At 47.7% G+C, this 15,736-nt stretch overlaps 1 protein-coding gene across 4 annotated transcripts; it reads left to right on the top strand.

Moving 5' to 3' along the window:
• Positions 1-8,775: 8,775 nt before the first annotated feature.
• On the top strand, positions 8,776-14,345 carry LOC125401775 (mastin-like). Of its 4 annotated transcripts, none has more exons than XM_085694775.2 (7): positions 8,776-8,849; positions 9,287-9,415; positions 12,632-12,746; positions 12,905-13,085; positions 13,269-13,543; positions 13,636-13,799; positions 13,912-14,345. In XM_085694775.2, exons 3-7 carry the CDS (start codon positions 12,653-12,655, stop codon positions 14,173-14,175), a joined length of 978 nt encoding a protein of 325 aa, XP_085550901.2. In that variant the 5' UTR covers positions 8,776-8,849; positions 9,287-9,415; positions 12,632-12,652; the 3' UTR covers positions 14,176-14,345. The 4 variants fall into 4 exon arrangements, with proteins under 4 accessions (XP_085550901.2, XP_085550903.2, XP_085550900.2 ...); XM_085694774.2 differs by having other exon boundaries at positions 8,789-8,881; XM_085694777.2 differs by lacking the exon at positions 12,632-12,746.
• The last annotated feature ends 1,391 nt before the right edge of the window (positions 14,346-15,736 follow it).

Raw genomic sequence — 15,736 nt, 5'->3', positions numbered from 1 at the left:
GACTCTTGAAGTTCAATCCAGGAGTGGCTATTTAGTATTGAACTGAACTGTATTTTGGCCTCCCAAGACCTAGAGACACCACAGGCAGCCACCAGCTTGGGGAAGTCCCTGTGACCAGAGGAGATCCTATCAGGCAATCCCAGAACCCAAGATGGTGGTGGCCCTGGGACTAGACAGTGGGGAGAGCCTGATCGGGTTCTGCAGGGTCTTCTTGTGGCCCCTGTGCTGTAAGGTTAGCTTTCCTGAGTTTATTTGTTGTCACAGTGGTTTGAGGCTTTTATTTTTGTTTGTTTTCTTTGAGACAAGGTTTTTCATAGCCAAGACTGAGCTTGAGCTTGCTAAATGCCCAAGGATAATCTTGAACTTCTAACTGTCCAGCCTGTCCATGGCTGGAATTCTAGGTGTGTACCAGGAATCTGCTTTATGTAGTGGTGATATCAATCTCAGGCCTCCATGAATGCCACACAAGCACTCTACCAACTGAGTGGTAACTTCCAGCCCTAGTGTTAGCCTCCTAGGAAGAAGAGAGGAGAGGGGAGGAGAGGGAAGGGCAAGAGAGGGGAGAAGAGGAGAGAGCAGTAGAGGGGAAGGGAGAACAGGAGAGAGGAGGAGAGGGCAGGGAAGAAGAGAGGGCAGGAGAGAAGATCATTCAGGCTTGGCTGCAAGTACCAGCTGAGCCATCTTATTCCACGCCCCCATCCTCCTCAACCAGTGCTCTAACCATTGAGCTATAGAGTCTTCACCTTCATGCCTCTGTTTAAACAATTTTTTTCAAATGTTTCAAATTTTTGGTAGAACATATGCCTAGCATGAATGAAGATCTGAGCTTGATTCCCCAGCACGTGCGCACACGCGCGTGCACACACACATGCACACACACACACACACACACACACCCCAAACTCAAACAAGCAAAAAACTAACATGTTGGAGCATATCTGTAATTCCAGCTCTCAGGGGCAAAGACATAAGCAGGTCATGGAACTGGAGTAAGGAGCACTGGTAGCTTTTGCAGAGGACCCTGGTTCAATTCCCAGCACCCACACAATGGCTTACTGCCATCTGTAACTCCAGTCCTAGGGTATCCAAAACCCTCTTCTAACCTACATGGACACTGTATGTGCATTGTAGACATATATGTAGACAGAACACCCCTACACATAAAATAAAAAGAAGGGAGCTGGGCCATGGTATCTCCTTTATTTTTATATATTGGGAGGCAGAGGCAGGTGGATCTCTGTGAGTTCAAGGCCAGCCTGGTCTACAGACCGAGAGTTCCAGGATAACACCAATGCTACACAGGTAAAGCCTGTCAACAAAACCAAAACCAAATAAAGCAAGCAAGCAAGCAAGCTAAAAAACTTCAGGTAAAAAGTTCAAGGTCTTTCTTGGTCCTATAATTCAAGGCCAGGCTGAGCTACAGCAGACACTGTTTTTGTTTGCTTTGTTTTTACACAATAGAGTGTTTCTTGGTTCTTAAAAACAATAGCATAATGAAAGTTGCTGGCAAGTGATGGAACTAGAAAGGATCATCCTGAGTGAGGTAACCCAGACCCAGGAAGACAAACATGGTAGGTACTCAGTTATAAGTGGATATTAACTGGAAAGTAAAAAAATAACCATGCTACAATCCACAGACCCGAAGAAACTAAGTATCAAGGAGGGCTCTAAGGGGTGGTGGGGGAGGGAACACATGAATCTCACTCACTGTGAAGGGAAAATAGAATAGACATCACTGTTGGACAGGGTGGGGAGGTCTGGATGGGAACAGGAAGGATCAGATGGGGAGGATGGAGGGAGAGAGTACCAGGAGAGACAATTGGAATCTGAGGCATCTCTAGGACGAGCTAGAAGCCTAATGCAATGGAAACTCCCAGCAGTCTCTGAGGGTGACCCTAGCTAAGACTCTAGCAATTGGGGATACAGAGCCTGAACTGGGTCCTGTTCTGTAGCCAGGAAAGTCTTCCAGTGGAGGGATTGGGACACCAACCCAGCCACAAAACCTTCGACCTACAATTTGTCCTGCCTACAAGATGTGCTGGGGTAAAGGTGGCGCAGAAATTGTGGAAGTGGCAATCAATGACTGGCCCAGCTTGAGACCCATACTGTGAGAGGGAGCTCGTCCCTGAGGGTCAGAACTCAGAGGTAGCACAGTCCAGAGACCTCGGCTAGAACCAGACACGACTGGCAAAAAAAAAAAAAATTTCAAAAGTCAGTGAAATGATTGACAATAATATTCTGCTGTGCTCATAGATTGATGTCTAGCCCAGCTGTCATCAGAGAGACTTCATCCAGCATCTGATGGGAACAGATGTAGAGACCCACAGCCAAACATTAGGCGGAGCTTAGGGAATCCTGTGGGAGAGGGGGAGGAAGGATTGTAGGAGTCAGTGGGGTCAAGGACACCCCAAGAAAGCCCACAGAATCAACTAACCTGGGCTTATAGGGGCTCACAGAGACTGAACCCACAACCAGGGAGCCTGCATGCGGCCAACCTAGGCACTCTGCACATGTGTTACAGTCGTGTAACTTGATCTTCTTGTGGGAGCAGATGTTGTCTCTGACTCTGTTGTCAGCTTTTGGGACCCATTCCTCCTACCAGATTGCTTCATCCATACTTCATCGGAGAGGAGGTGCCTAGTCTCGCTGCAACTTGATATGGCATAGCCGATTGATATCCTTTGAAGGAAGAGTGGATGGGGAGGGAAGTGGGGGTGAGAGACAGGGAGGAGAAGAGGGAGGGGAAGCTGTGGCTGGGATATAAAACCAAAAAAATAAAAATAAACAAAAAATAAAATAAAAAAGATTTAAAAAGTTGACGTGGTTTGAATTTTTATTAAGGTTGCTATTTAACAACTCAATTAAAATTTCCTGGAAGCAAACTGGGTATGGTGACACACTCTGAAGCAAAGGAACTAGGCATCTGAGGGGAGGTTGGCTGTGGTGGCATACGCCTTTAATCCCATAGAGACTGTCTCAGAAGCCAGATGAACTTCAGAGGAGGAGGAAAGAAAAGCATCTGTGGGCAGCCTGAGGTACACAGAGAGACCCTGATAGAGAAAACACACATGCCTCCTCATCTGCAAATGCAAGCACAGAGCTGCTCCTGACCTTTAACCTCAGACCCCCAGACTAAGCAGTCTCATAGCACCGACCAGGGCTTTCAGAGGAAGGCAGTTCAGCTAGGAAATGTGTTCACCTGGGCTGTGATGTGGTGTTGCCTGGGCTGTGGCGTTGGGTTGAAGAGCCTGTCTTGCTGTCACTCATGGCTGATGGACCTGGGAGACGCTGCCTAGGAGATGGGAACAAGGGACCAGGCATCTCCTGCAAGCTGTGCTGGAGGTTTCGATAGAAAGCTGAGGAGACAGCTGAGATGGCCCATCCTGCCATCCACACTGCCACAGGGCTGGTCTCTTAACTGATCCCTTATGTCCTATCTTAACTGAACCCTGCAGGCCAGTGGAGGGCGCTGAAGATCTGACCAAGAAGAGAAAGACTCACCCTGGGTCCCAGGCTGGCCTGGATGTTCAGGTCTCATACTTCAGGCTGCATGAATCCCACATGGCCCTTTAAGCCTTGATGCAGTGTGGGTGAGGCGGGAGACCTGGAGCTGTGGCTCAGATCAGTAATGCCCAAGAGTGCCCATCATCTGTTTAATCCGTGTTTGCGACGCAGTATCCAATAGGGCCAAAGAAGGCAGTGGGTGAGACCGATGGTCACTTAGCGTGGTTCTCCCCACCAGGACCCAACATAGCCACAGTTGTCTCTAGCTGCATCCTGATGATCTGGGGACACTGGTTCAGGGAGGGGTTGGCAAACTTCCTTCCCTGAGGAAGATGTGAACAAGGTTCCTCCTAAGGTCCCAGCAAATCAAAGTATGATTCTACCATAGTTCCTTCCCCTAGAGCAACCAAAGAACTTCTTGGCTTACTAACAGCGTGGGTACCCATCCATGGAGGCAAGAACAGGTGGCTCTGAAGCAGCCGCACGGATGATGGCTCTCCCATAGCCCTTGACAGAGAGCAGGCTGGGCTGGGAAGGGAGGGTGGTGTCCTGTGGGCAGAGTCCTGGGTGGAGGATTTCTGAGGTCCTCCCCAGGCTGCAGAAGAAGCCTCAATCCAAGTATTTGGGGCAATGAGCTTGGCTTCTCTATCTTCCATCTTCCCCGAAGGGCGCCTGTCTTCCAGGAAGAAGCTGGAAGCCTGCACTTTTGGAGTTTAGCTGGAGTAATGAAGCTCTACAAAACTCATCAGCTGAAGAAAACCGTTGAAATTATCTACCACCCCAAGGACAATGAGAGCCCATATGCCTGGGTGGGCTCAGAGACAGGAGGCCTCTGTGCTCCTCTGTGTGTCTGAGTATGTCCTGTTTCTATCCTAGCCACTTCCCTGAGAGCTTTCCAGGGGAAGATGTGCTCAGTGAATGTCTGGAGGGACATCAGAGTCAGAAATAAGGGTTAGGGACATGAGTTAGGAAAGGCAGCCATGTTGGATGAATTGCTTTGATGGAGATCCCCCAGTGATGGAATCTTCAATGCCTTCTGTAGCAGCAGTTCTGGGTCCTGTGGCTGCCAATGTGTTCTCTGCAGTTCTGTTTGGAGGCAGCGAAGCATGTGTGGGTGCTGGCTGGCTCCATTGAGAGACTCCAGGGAATCTAGCCTTGCCTATTCCTGTCCCTGGTGCTAATGCTAGCTCAGTGACATAAGTCAGTAACAAAGTGACAAGAAATGGGGCTAGAGAGATGGCTTAGTAGTTAAGAGCCCTTGTAGTTCTTGCAGAGACCTGAGTTTGGTTCCCCAAATCCACATGGCAGTTCACATACTTCTTTAGTTTTCAAAATAGGGCTTCTCTGTGTAACAGACCTGGCTGTCCTGAAACTTACTTTGTAGACAAGGCTGGCCTCGAACTCACAGAGCTCTGCCTGACTCTTCCTCCTAAGTGCTGGGATTAAAGGAGTGCGCCACCACTGCCTGGCCTCTTCTGGTCTCTTTAAGTACACCGTACTCAAGTGGCATACCCCCACTAACTCTCTCTCTCTCTCTCTCTCTCTCTCTCTCTCTCTCATACACACACACACACACACACAAACACACTACACATAATTAACTTTTGTTTCTTTAGTTTTGGAGACAGTCTGACTTTATATCTGTCTGTCCTGGAACTCATTACATAGACCAAACTGGCTTTGAACCGTGTGTGCCTGCTTCAGCCTCCTGAGTACTGGGATTAAAGACATACATCACCATGCTCAAAAAGAATAAAATAAAGCTTAAAAATGACCAACAACAGCAGCAACAAAAAATCCATATGATTACTGTAACAAGGTCTCCAGAGAAACCAAAGTCAGAGGCGTGAAGTAGAATGGCAGCCCTGAGTGTCAAATAAACCAGATGAAAACAGACAGAGCTGGAGGACCGTGGTGCTGGCTCTGACTGTCCTCAGGCAGATATTTAGGACCCTGTACCAGGATCCCAGGCTCCCACGCTTGACTGGAAGTCAGGATGCTTTATTGAACATGGCGGATTGAGTTTCTCGCTTTGCTGCTACCATTGTTTGATTCTTTCCATAGCTGAATGGACCACTGTTTGTTCATCGGGTTGCTTTAAAAAAGATTGACAACAAAACAAAACACAAACCGGAATCTGCCCTGTGTTGTTCCAAGGTTTGGGCTGTGCATAAAGTCAATATAAATGCTTGCACACAGGTGTTTGTTCAAGCTTCCTTTCCCCTGTGAGTGAAGGTCTAACTTTATCCTCACTGGCCACTAGAATTGTCTGCTTCCTTTGTGCTTTAAATCACATCTATCTATCTATCAATCTATCTATCTATCTATCTATCTATCTATCTATCTATCTATCTATCTATCTAGTCTTTTTGAGACAGGGTTTCTCTGTAGCTTTGGAGTCTGTTCTGAAACTCACTCTGCACACCAGGTTGGCCTTGAACTCACAGAGATCCACCTATCTCTGCCTCCCAAGTGCTGTGTTTAAAGGCATGCGCCACCATTCTCCGGCTATATTTATTTATTGCATGCTCTTTTTTCCTTCCTTTCTTATCTTTTATTTTTCTCTTTGATCCAGAGTCTTCAAGTCTTCACTGTACCCCAGGCTGGCCTTGACCTTGCATAGCTCCTGCCTCAGTTTCTGAGTGTCGGGATTATAGTCAAGAGCTACTATATCTGGCTGCTTTTCCTTTTCTTGAGGTTTTCTGATGAGAGTTAGATTTGAATGTGATGAAATCCAATTCACTAAAGCTTCAAGAAATCATCTTCTGCTTAATACTTGTGTTAAATGTCTTATTTTTGTTGTTGGAGGCAAAATTGGACTTTATTATGAAAAAAAATCTTACCATAGATCTAAGCAGGGGCATTAAGGGAGAAAGACAAAGAGGCACTTAGGAGAGGGTGCCATGCCTTAAGAGAGGGCTCTGGCTTCTCCAGCGAGAACAAATGCTCACCCTTTTTTCTCTGACAGCATATATCTGGACTTATTTTATACAGTCACTATTTATATCTTATTACTAATTTATTTTAATCAGTTAACTAATTTAGTTATTTTCGGGGACTCACGTCTAGGGCCTCAAGCACATTAGACACACAGTCTACCACTGAGGGACATCCTCAGCCTGATATTTGTATTCTTGCTGTTTGCAGCTGTTGTTCCTCTGTATTTATTAGAAAAACTGGAGTATTCACACTGGTCCCTTAACGCTACTCTATATCCTTCAGTCATTTTCTATGCTTCTCTCCCGCTTTGGAAACCTTTCTTCTAGATCTCTAGCTACATGGCTCCTACTCAGATAACACACTTATCAACCTTTGCAGCTTCTCTTCATTGTTACTCTCTCAAATCCACCACAGATAGCATCCCAACGGTTAATTCTGGGTCACTGTGGATACATTTTCTGTCTTTAGCATGCGTTATCTATTAAAGATACAGTAGCCCTTGCTGTGACCTTTGGTTTGCTGTCCGTTTCTGCAACTATCTTTCTTTTTGCTACTGATGTTTGTCTCAACTGTTTCAAAACCGATTACAGGTCTTAAGTCCTATGCCTGAGAACACATTCTCACTGCTTTACCCTTTGCTCAGAGAGACGGTCCAGGTTCTAAGCTGTTCAACTCCTGGGTTCAAATGTTACTTCGTGGCCAGTCTCTATCCACTGTTACAGTTGGAAAATTCCAAGAACTGGGAATTTTTGCCCTTTCAAACACTCAGTGGTTTTCTCAGAATGGGAAGCTAGGACGGCTGTGGTGGCGCACATCTGTAATTCCTATGCTTTGGGAGACCGAGGCAGCGTGGTTGAGAGTTCAAGTTTAGCCTGGTTTCGTAGTGAGACCAACTCTTCAAAAGTACATGGTAAATAGATAGGATGCAGCCCTTGTCTGCTCTCTTTGGCCACTGCAGCCCTGGCCTCTGTTTGACATTAGCATGGTCTTGGACTTGAGTCCAACCCTGGGACAGGACTCAGCTAAGAGCAAGGTATCTGGGAAGAAGTAGGGAAGGGACAATAGGATGTGTGCTTCCAAGGAGGTCCCTGGAGCTTGTTGGCTAAGGGCTGGAGGATCCCGCAGTGTGTACTGTGGCACATGCGAATCTGTGCTCTCACACACACACACTCACATCATATGCGTCTGCACACAATTACAATAGTACATGAACAAGCCTGACTCTGTATTTGACACAGAGGCCTTTGAGTTGGTTCCTGTGGTGTCAGTGGAAATTTTTTTTATTTTTATTTTTGCAAGGTGTGCGTGGGAAGTAGGAATGTGAGCTCCAAAGGGAGGTTGCATTGAAATGACAGGGATCTCTGAGTCCACTTTAGGGCCAAGGCTGCAGGGAATGTGAGATCGTGGCAGGATATGGGATATGTGGATTACAGGCTTGTGTCAGCATGTGCCTTAAATGAAAATGCTTATTTATGTTTGTGACAAGAGTCTAGACACGACCTACGCCCTCCTCAGTTAGAATGGGTAACTCCCTACCTCCTCTTGGCCCCTCTTTTCTTCTTTTCTTTTTTTCTTGCATGTATTCTTTTTATTTTGAGAGATTAATTTATCTTTATGTGTGAATGTTTTCCTACATATGTGTATGTACATCATATGCATGACTGGTATTATGAAAGTGGAGGCCAGAAGGCATATCAGATACCCTAAAACTGCAATTACAGATGATTGTGAGCCACCGTGTGGATGCTGGGAACTTATCGTGGGTCCTCTGTTAGAGCAAAAAGTGCTCTTCACAGCTGAGCTGTCTCTTCACCCTGCAGTGGCCACCTCAGAGGAGCAGCAGGTGGCAGCTGAGCTTCAGGAGTTCAGATCACCAGGATGCAAGGCTGATGGGTGGATTTCAGATAGGCAAGGCCCCCGAGGGTTTCGGCTCCAGAATGTCTCTTGCCTCTGCTATGCCTTTGCGTGTTTGCTGCTGCCTTTTTTTCTCCGGTATCTGGCTTGGTGTGAATGGGTACAGGGGCATCCCCACTGCCTTTAAGGTAGTGTGATTATCTCACGGAAATATCCTGTTCTACTGTTCTATGTTTTTACCTGTGAATGAAGATGATTTCCTCTTACACTGTACTGTTTAACTGAAGCAATGATTTTTTAAGTAGAATTTTGATGATTAAGGACTTCTAACAAATGTAGTAAGGGATGATGGTAGAGGTTAGTTTAGCGGGAAAATTAATATAGGCAAATGTAGGATGCAGTGTTGCTCCATCCTGATAGAGCAGGGACTGCAGAGGATAAAAAATAGAAATAGGAACAAGGAAGTGTCACACAGCTAGGACTTCCGGGTTTCCCTTGAGTGGAGACTATGGGTTAGGTTAATGGTTATGGAAAACAACGGAGTCCCAGGAGTAAGGCTATCTCAAGTTTTTCTGATCTTGATGTGAGGAAATGTGTTCATGGATTTTGGGGTGCATCATAGCTGAAACAAAGCTTTAAATAATGGCTTCATGTAACTAAAAAACAAGAATTGGATGGTTAGTTAAGATAATTGGACAGGACTCTAAAATATGAAAAGTGAAACCAGAAACCTGTTTTTCTGGTATTTGTTAAAAACTGCTGCCTGTGTAAACAGTTACAACAGGACGGCTCCTAATTTATGAGAAGTCTAAAGATAAATGTTTAACTGTATGTGGGCTCTTGGAGATAATTTGTTTTTTGCCTGTAATATGTTAGATGTTTAATCATGTAAGGAAATGGGAAACATTTCTTTTTACTTGTAATCTTTGTAATCATTCACTTAAAAAATAGAATGTAACTATATTGTAATTTTTATATTGCTTGAAAGATTTTGCTGGGGTATATAAGCTGGAAAGAAAACAATAAAGAAACACAGAAGGGAAGCACCAGGGAAGAAGAACAGAACAGAAAAACAACAGAGGAGGACAAGCAACAAAGAGAATAACAAACTGAAGAAGTAAGCTTTGGCCCTCAGAAAAGCCCTCGTGTGTCTGTCTGTCTGTCTGTCTGTCCTGTAGTTCACCTACCCTGCATCTCCTCATCTATCTCTGACCTGCTGAAGGCTTGCCATTCATCAGCACCCTAGGTGAGATCCTGACACATTGGAGTTGTGTGTGCGCGCATATGTTTGTGTGTGTGTGTTTATGTGTGTGTGTGTTTGTGTGTGTGTGTTTGTGTGTGTGTGTGTGTGTGTGTGCTCCCTTTTATGCTGGCCCCAGAGAATTAAGTTTTACTCCTTCAGATAGAAAGGCCAATTGAGTGATTAGTTCGCTGACTCCGTGGCTCCCCTTTATTTCCTGAGCTGAAGGCTGGTCCTTCCAGCAACATCACCCCTATTTCTTTTCCCTTTCCCTTCCCCTTTCTTTGTTTCTCCTTCCTTCCTTCCTTCCTTCCTTCCTTCCTTCCTTCCTTCCTTCCACAGGGTCATATGATACAGCTCTATAAAGCCTGGAGGTCACTATTCAAATGCATGGAAATCAGACTCAGCCTGACTAAACATGTCGTGGTGAACACCTTTAATCCCAGACTCAGGAGACAGAGGCAGAGGTGGGTCTCTGTGTAGCCTGGTCTACAAAGTGAGTTCCAGGGCAGCCAGAGAAACCCTGTCTCAAAAAAAAAAGAAAGAAATAAATAAAAGAAAACTAACTAAATAAATAAATATTATAAATATCTGACGTCTCAGGTTTATTAGGCATACATCCCAATATCCAACTTAGATAAATTTCTGTTATATTCCCTATGAAAGAAGTATGAACTAGTATGAACCTATGAAAGAAGAATGCCACCAATGTACACAAACCAGCATCACAGATGGGTTGTGGAATTTTTTTATTTTATGTTATTTATTTTAGATAGAATCTTATTATACAATCTTGGCTGGCCTGGAGCTCCTTATGTAGATCAGGTTGACTTGCCTGTTTCTGCTTCCTGGATGCTGAGATAAAGGTCATATATCACCATACCTGGTTGAGTAGTGAAGTCTTACGACCATAAAATGATGGTTTAGTTTCCTTGACTTCACAGGTCCTGTACCAAGCACAGATGCAACGGCAGTGTTGAGGGCATCTTCCTTGAGCGTCACGGCAGTATTGAGGGTACCCTCCCCGAGGGTCACGGCAGTGTTGAGGGTATCCTCCCCGAGGGTCACGGCAGTGTTGAGGGTACCCTCTGTGAGGGTCACGGCAGTGTTGAGGGTATCCTCAGTGAGGGTCACGGCAGTGTTGAGGGTATCCTCCGTGAGGGTCAGTCCTTTACTGTCTAAGCTCCAATAAAAAGTTTGTCTGCTACCTTGGGTGGGTGATGGCGATGTGGTACCTCTGGGTAGTATGAAGTTCAGCATCATTATTTATTGTCACAGTGATTTGTATGTATGACAGAGTACAGACCTAATCTGGCTACAGCATTGAAGAGTGTCCCTGGAGGCAAGCGTGTGATTCTGTGTGACTTCAGTGGTCAGAAACGCCAGCACATGGGAAGGCGTTCTGGAGGGTTTGGCTAACATATGGCACCTACCTTTCTCCCAACCCATCTCTAAGTCTTCCCTAGCTATCCAAATGGCATTTGGCTGTCCAGCAGGGTAAGTGGCATTCCTTGGTTCAGCAGTGATGCAACTGGACCAGAAGTCCAAGAGAGGTTAGTAACTGCTCACTGTTGCTCTTCTCCAATTTCCTGTTGCAACACTGAGTATGGGGCAGAGGTGAGCTTTGGTTAGGCCCTGAGGTCTTCAAGATGGGTGTGGAGGCGCATGCCTTTAACCCCAGTAACCAGTGAGCAAATGGGAGACCCTCTTGTCCAAATTTGGTCATATGCTGGATGGTAGTGGTGCATGCCTTTAATCCCAGCACTCAGGAGGCAGAGGCAGGTGGATCTCTGTGAGTTCGAGGCCAGCCTGGTCTATATCCAGGACAGTCAACGCAACACTGAGAAACTCAGTGTTGAAAAACGAAAACAAAAACCAAATTTGGACATGGTATGAAGGCCTGGGTGAATTTGGGGGCACAGTTTTACCCACAGCAGTTTCTCCCTTCTCACTGAACACACAGAGTCCCTCAACTCCTCTACTATCAGGACACACACTGTTCTTTGCTCCTGCGTCAGGATGCCAGCTCTCACGTCACCTGTCCTGTCCTGTCCTGTCCTGTCCTGTCCTGTCCTCTAAGCCTCAGGTGTTTCTGAGGCATCTTCAGGCCTTCTTCAACCACGTGGAAAAGGTTGCAGAATCAAGGTGAAACCAGGATGATTCTTTCTAGGGACCCACCTGTTGCTTGTGGTTCTATAGATGCATTTTGGACTCAAAGAAACTTTGGAGCCCAAGAACCCTAACAGAGGATGCAGACAGGCTCAAGGGATGCCTATCATGATTCAAGGGCATAGGCATGAGCCCCTTCTGACTTTGTGGGGTTCCCCGAAGGTCTTCGTAAGGCAGGACCTCTCTACTCCTTCTCCAAGCCTGGATGCTCTCTCAGCCATTGACAAAGACCCAGCTGATCTGGGAGCCAGACACACTAGAAGTCTGCAGTGTTCAGGATCTTATAGCAGTAGTAGGAAGCTGGGATATGAACGTCTATGCCTGGCTAGGTGGCCCCCAGAAAGTAGCAGCGATGGCTTGGCTTCTCTCTTCCACACTTCCATATACATGTCACCACAGATGGCCATGTCCCCTCGGACCCAACTGTGTACTCTGACCCACCAATTCTGCAGTGCTTCGAGGACTCCCCCAAGTCCTTTAGAAAGATCCTATAAGACCTTTGAGAGTGCAGCTCACATACTGGGGTCTCATCAGCTCCAGGTGCCAGGCTTCTGTGGGTGGAGGGGCAGCGACTCTAGCTAAGGACAGGAGAGCATGTCAGAATCTGTCCTGCAGACTAGCCTCTCCATCTTGTTTTTCTCTTTTCAAACACCCAGCCAAGCCTGACCCACCTACTGCAGGGCACGCTGCCAAGCTCGGCATGCCCCACCGCCTACCCTGCCTGCCTGGGAGGCAGTGAACTTGCACTCCCTGGTCAATTCATATCAGTCCCAATGAAAGACATGTGTGGCCACAACATGCACCTCTGGAGTAGAGATGTTGCACTCTATGCCCACATCCTGTGGAAGAAAGATAAATGGGACCCTGGGGAGCCCCGAGGGGAGACAGGGTGAAGCTCCTGTCTATTAGCACGTTTGCCCTCAGGTCTCCTGGCTGCAGAAGCCGATGGTTGGGACCAGAGATCTCTGGGACTCTAAGATGCTGTGGCTGCTGTTCCTCACGCTCCCCAGTCTGGGGGGCACAGTACCTGTGACTCCTGGTGAGTCCTAACCCCCAGCCCTTTTGCTGTCCCTGACTCAGATTCCTGCTCCAGCTCCCCTGGGGTTATGTCAGACTGTCAGTTTGCCAGGAAGCTCATTGACTCCTGAGCCCTGGAAACCTCTGCCTGGTGTCTGATGTTCCTACTTGCTTCCCCAGACCTCGGTTCAGGACAGGAGTTGGATGGCATCGTTGGGGGCTGCCCTGTGTCAGCCAGTCGGTTCCCATGGCAGGTCAGCCTGAGGTTCTACAGTATGGAGTACGGAAAATGGCAACACATCTGTGGGGGCTCACTCATTCATCCTCAGTGGGTACTGACTGCTGCCCACTGTGTGCAGCCGTGAGTAGGGTGACCCCTTCCCTTGGCTGGGAGCAGATGGACATTGGGAGCTGGGTGGTACTTTGTGGGTAGGATTCCCAGTCGGAGACAGGATTTCTGAGACCTTCTGATCCCTATGTGTGTTCTGAGGTTAATTTTCCTGCCCTTCAGCCTCTCTGAGGGGTTCATTGTCCTGTCTCCCAGGAAAGATCTGGAGGCTTGTGGCTTTAGGATCCAAGCTGGACAGCTGAGGCTCTATGAAAACGACCAGCTAAGAAAAGTAGTCAGAATCATCCGCCACCCCAAGTTCAGTGAGAAGCTGTCTGCTATGGGGGGTGCAGACATTGCTCTGCTGAAACTGGACACCCCAGTTGTGCTGTCTGAGCATGTCCACCCTGTCTCCCTCCCTGCTGCTTCCCAGAAGGTCTCTCCAAAGAAGACTTGCTGGGTGACTGGCTGGGGCGTCATCGAGAACAACAGTGGGTATTGGGGAGACCTCACGTCCATGGTCAACACTGGTGGGAAGAGGCAGCAGCCCCCAGCTTTGGTTCTCAATGACTTTTCTCCACAGTGCCTCTACCCCCACCCTACCACCTGAGGGAAGTAGCAGTCCCCATTGTGGGAAACCAAGACTGTGAGCAGAAGTACCAGGCCAATTTTTCCTTGAATAGCAACACCAGGATCATCAAGGATGACATGCTTTGTGCTGGGACGCAGGGCCGGGACTCCTGCCAGGTGAGAGCCAACTGTCCTCTCTTCTCTCTCCCTTTCTGGCCCAGGACACTGGGGCTCATTCACCCTGGCATCATGGGATGCCTGGAATGCTGATTCCTGTCTTTTCACACAGGAAGACTCCGGGGGTCCCTTAGTATGCAGGTGGAACTGCTCCTGGGTCCAGGTGGGTGTGGTCAGCTGGGGCAAAGGCTGTGGACTTCCTGACTTCCCTGGTGTATACACCCGAGTGATGAGCTACGTGTCCTGGATCCATCACTATGTCCCCAAGTTCCCAGAACCCTCGATGGGGCCAGATGGGGTTCATACAACGAAAGAAACCCTAACAACTATTGATGACCCACTCACTCCTCCTGCTGGTTCAACCTCACCCTGTTAAACCTCCCTATTCCATGGTAGTAGAACTCTCTGTGCTCCTGGTCTAAAGTTTCTGCTGCCCCTTAACTCTGGGAGGGAGGAGTTAAACCCACACTTCCTCTCAGAAGTAGCTGGGCAGCCCATATCTCCTCCTTCCCCTGTTTCCCATTAAATGGTGGATTGTCTAAATGATGCCTGTTTGAATTTGAGCTTTGTACGAGGGTGAGGCATCTTCCATTAGTGACTCTAAGCCTTTGGTGCTGTGAAGAAGAGGTGCCCACAGTCACTAAGTTAGTCCGCACTACTCTGTAGAGTCCAGCCCTCCCAGTGTGGGTGGTCCTGGGCTGTTCCCGCTTGCCTATTCAGGTTCCAGGATCGTAGGCAGAGCTCAGATCTGGGGGACTCCCCAACACTTCAGCCCTCATTTAGTGACACCAAATGCCCCCTTTTGGGTCCATGTGGCCATTCAAATTCTAAAGAATTGGGCCTTTCTTTTTTTTTCTTTCTGTCCCGTTTTCTTCCTCTCTTGCATGTTCGTGTGTGTGTGTGTGTGTGTGTGTGTGTGTGTGTGTGTAAGCCAGAGGTTGACATTACAACCTCTGATTACCAACCTCTGATTGATACCTTCCTCAATCACTTTCTTCTTTATTCACAAATGCAGAGTCTCTGGCTGAACCCAGAGCTCACTCATTCAGCTTGCTTACCTTCAGCTAGCTCACTTGCCTCAGGAATCCTGTCTCTTGAGTGGGGGATTTTAGCTGGACTGCCACATTCACCTGGCTTCTCATATGGGTTCTGGGCTGCAACTGAATGCCAGGCAAGCACTCTGCCAACCGAGTTACAGTGTATCTCTCAAGTGTTTGTTTCTACCCATGATGCTTTGAAATCTGCAGGAGTCCTTATGCCTGCTCCTCATCCCAGCTGGATATCATGAGAGGAGGCGGGTTCTTCAGGGGCCCATGTCTGTCATTCAGTAGGAAAGACCCCCTCTTGCCAGTGCGGTGGCCAAGTCCTGAATCTTGAAGTTCTAGCCTCTATCTCAGGAACCTTAGGAGATGCCTGAGACCACCAGAGACATTCATAGGAAGAGGCAGGGACTCTGTGGAAAGTCCCCAGGACTGGCCAGCATCCTTGTCCTTCACCTTCCCTGTCAGCTCACTAGGGGCCTATTCCCAGGATCCTGGAGCACCCTAGGCCTGTGACTTTACTTCCCTTGTTGGGGGAAGCCTCATTCCTTAAACTCCTAAAAATCCCTCAGATCTCATGAGTTGGTGGGGCTTGGGCCCTGGGCTGTCTATCTAGGAGTCCAGGGAACCTTCTTCTTCCTGATAGAGCTGGGTGGGATGGCATCATGTAGAGAATACAGCGGTTTTCCTCTTGTGCTGGGCATCAGGCATTGGTGACCTGACCCTGCCCTGCTGAGGACACCTGTGCCCTGACTGATGACCCCCACCTGGTGGTCCCATGGACATGGAGTCCTATCCTTGACACCAGGCCTGACTTTGGGTAGGATCGCAGGGTGACCACCATCTGGGTTGGCTCATCTCACTCTGGAAAGGGCTTCCTAGACCCTAGACTTTTCC

The sequence above is a fragment of the Myodes glareolus genome, chromosome 9 (assembly GCF_982192425.1).
Source record: "Myodes glareolus chromosome 9, mMyoGla1.1, whole genome shotgun sequence".
Lineage (NCBI taxonomy): Eukaryota > Metazoa > Chordata > Mammalia > Rodentia > Cricetidae > Myodes > Myodes glareolus.
This window is presented reverse-complemented; position numbering and strand designations above follow the sequence as displayed.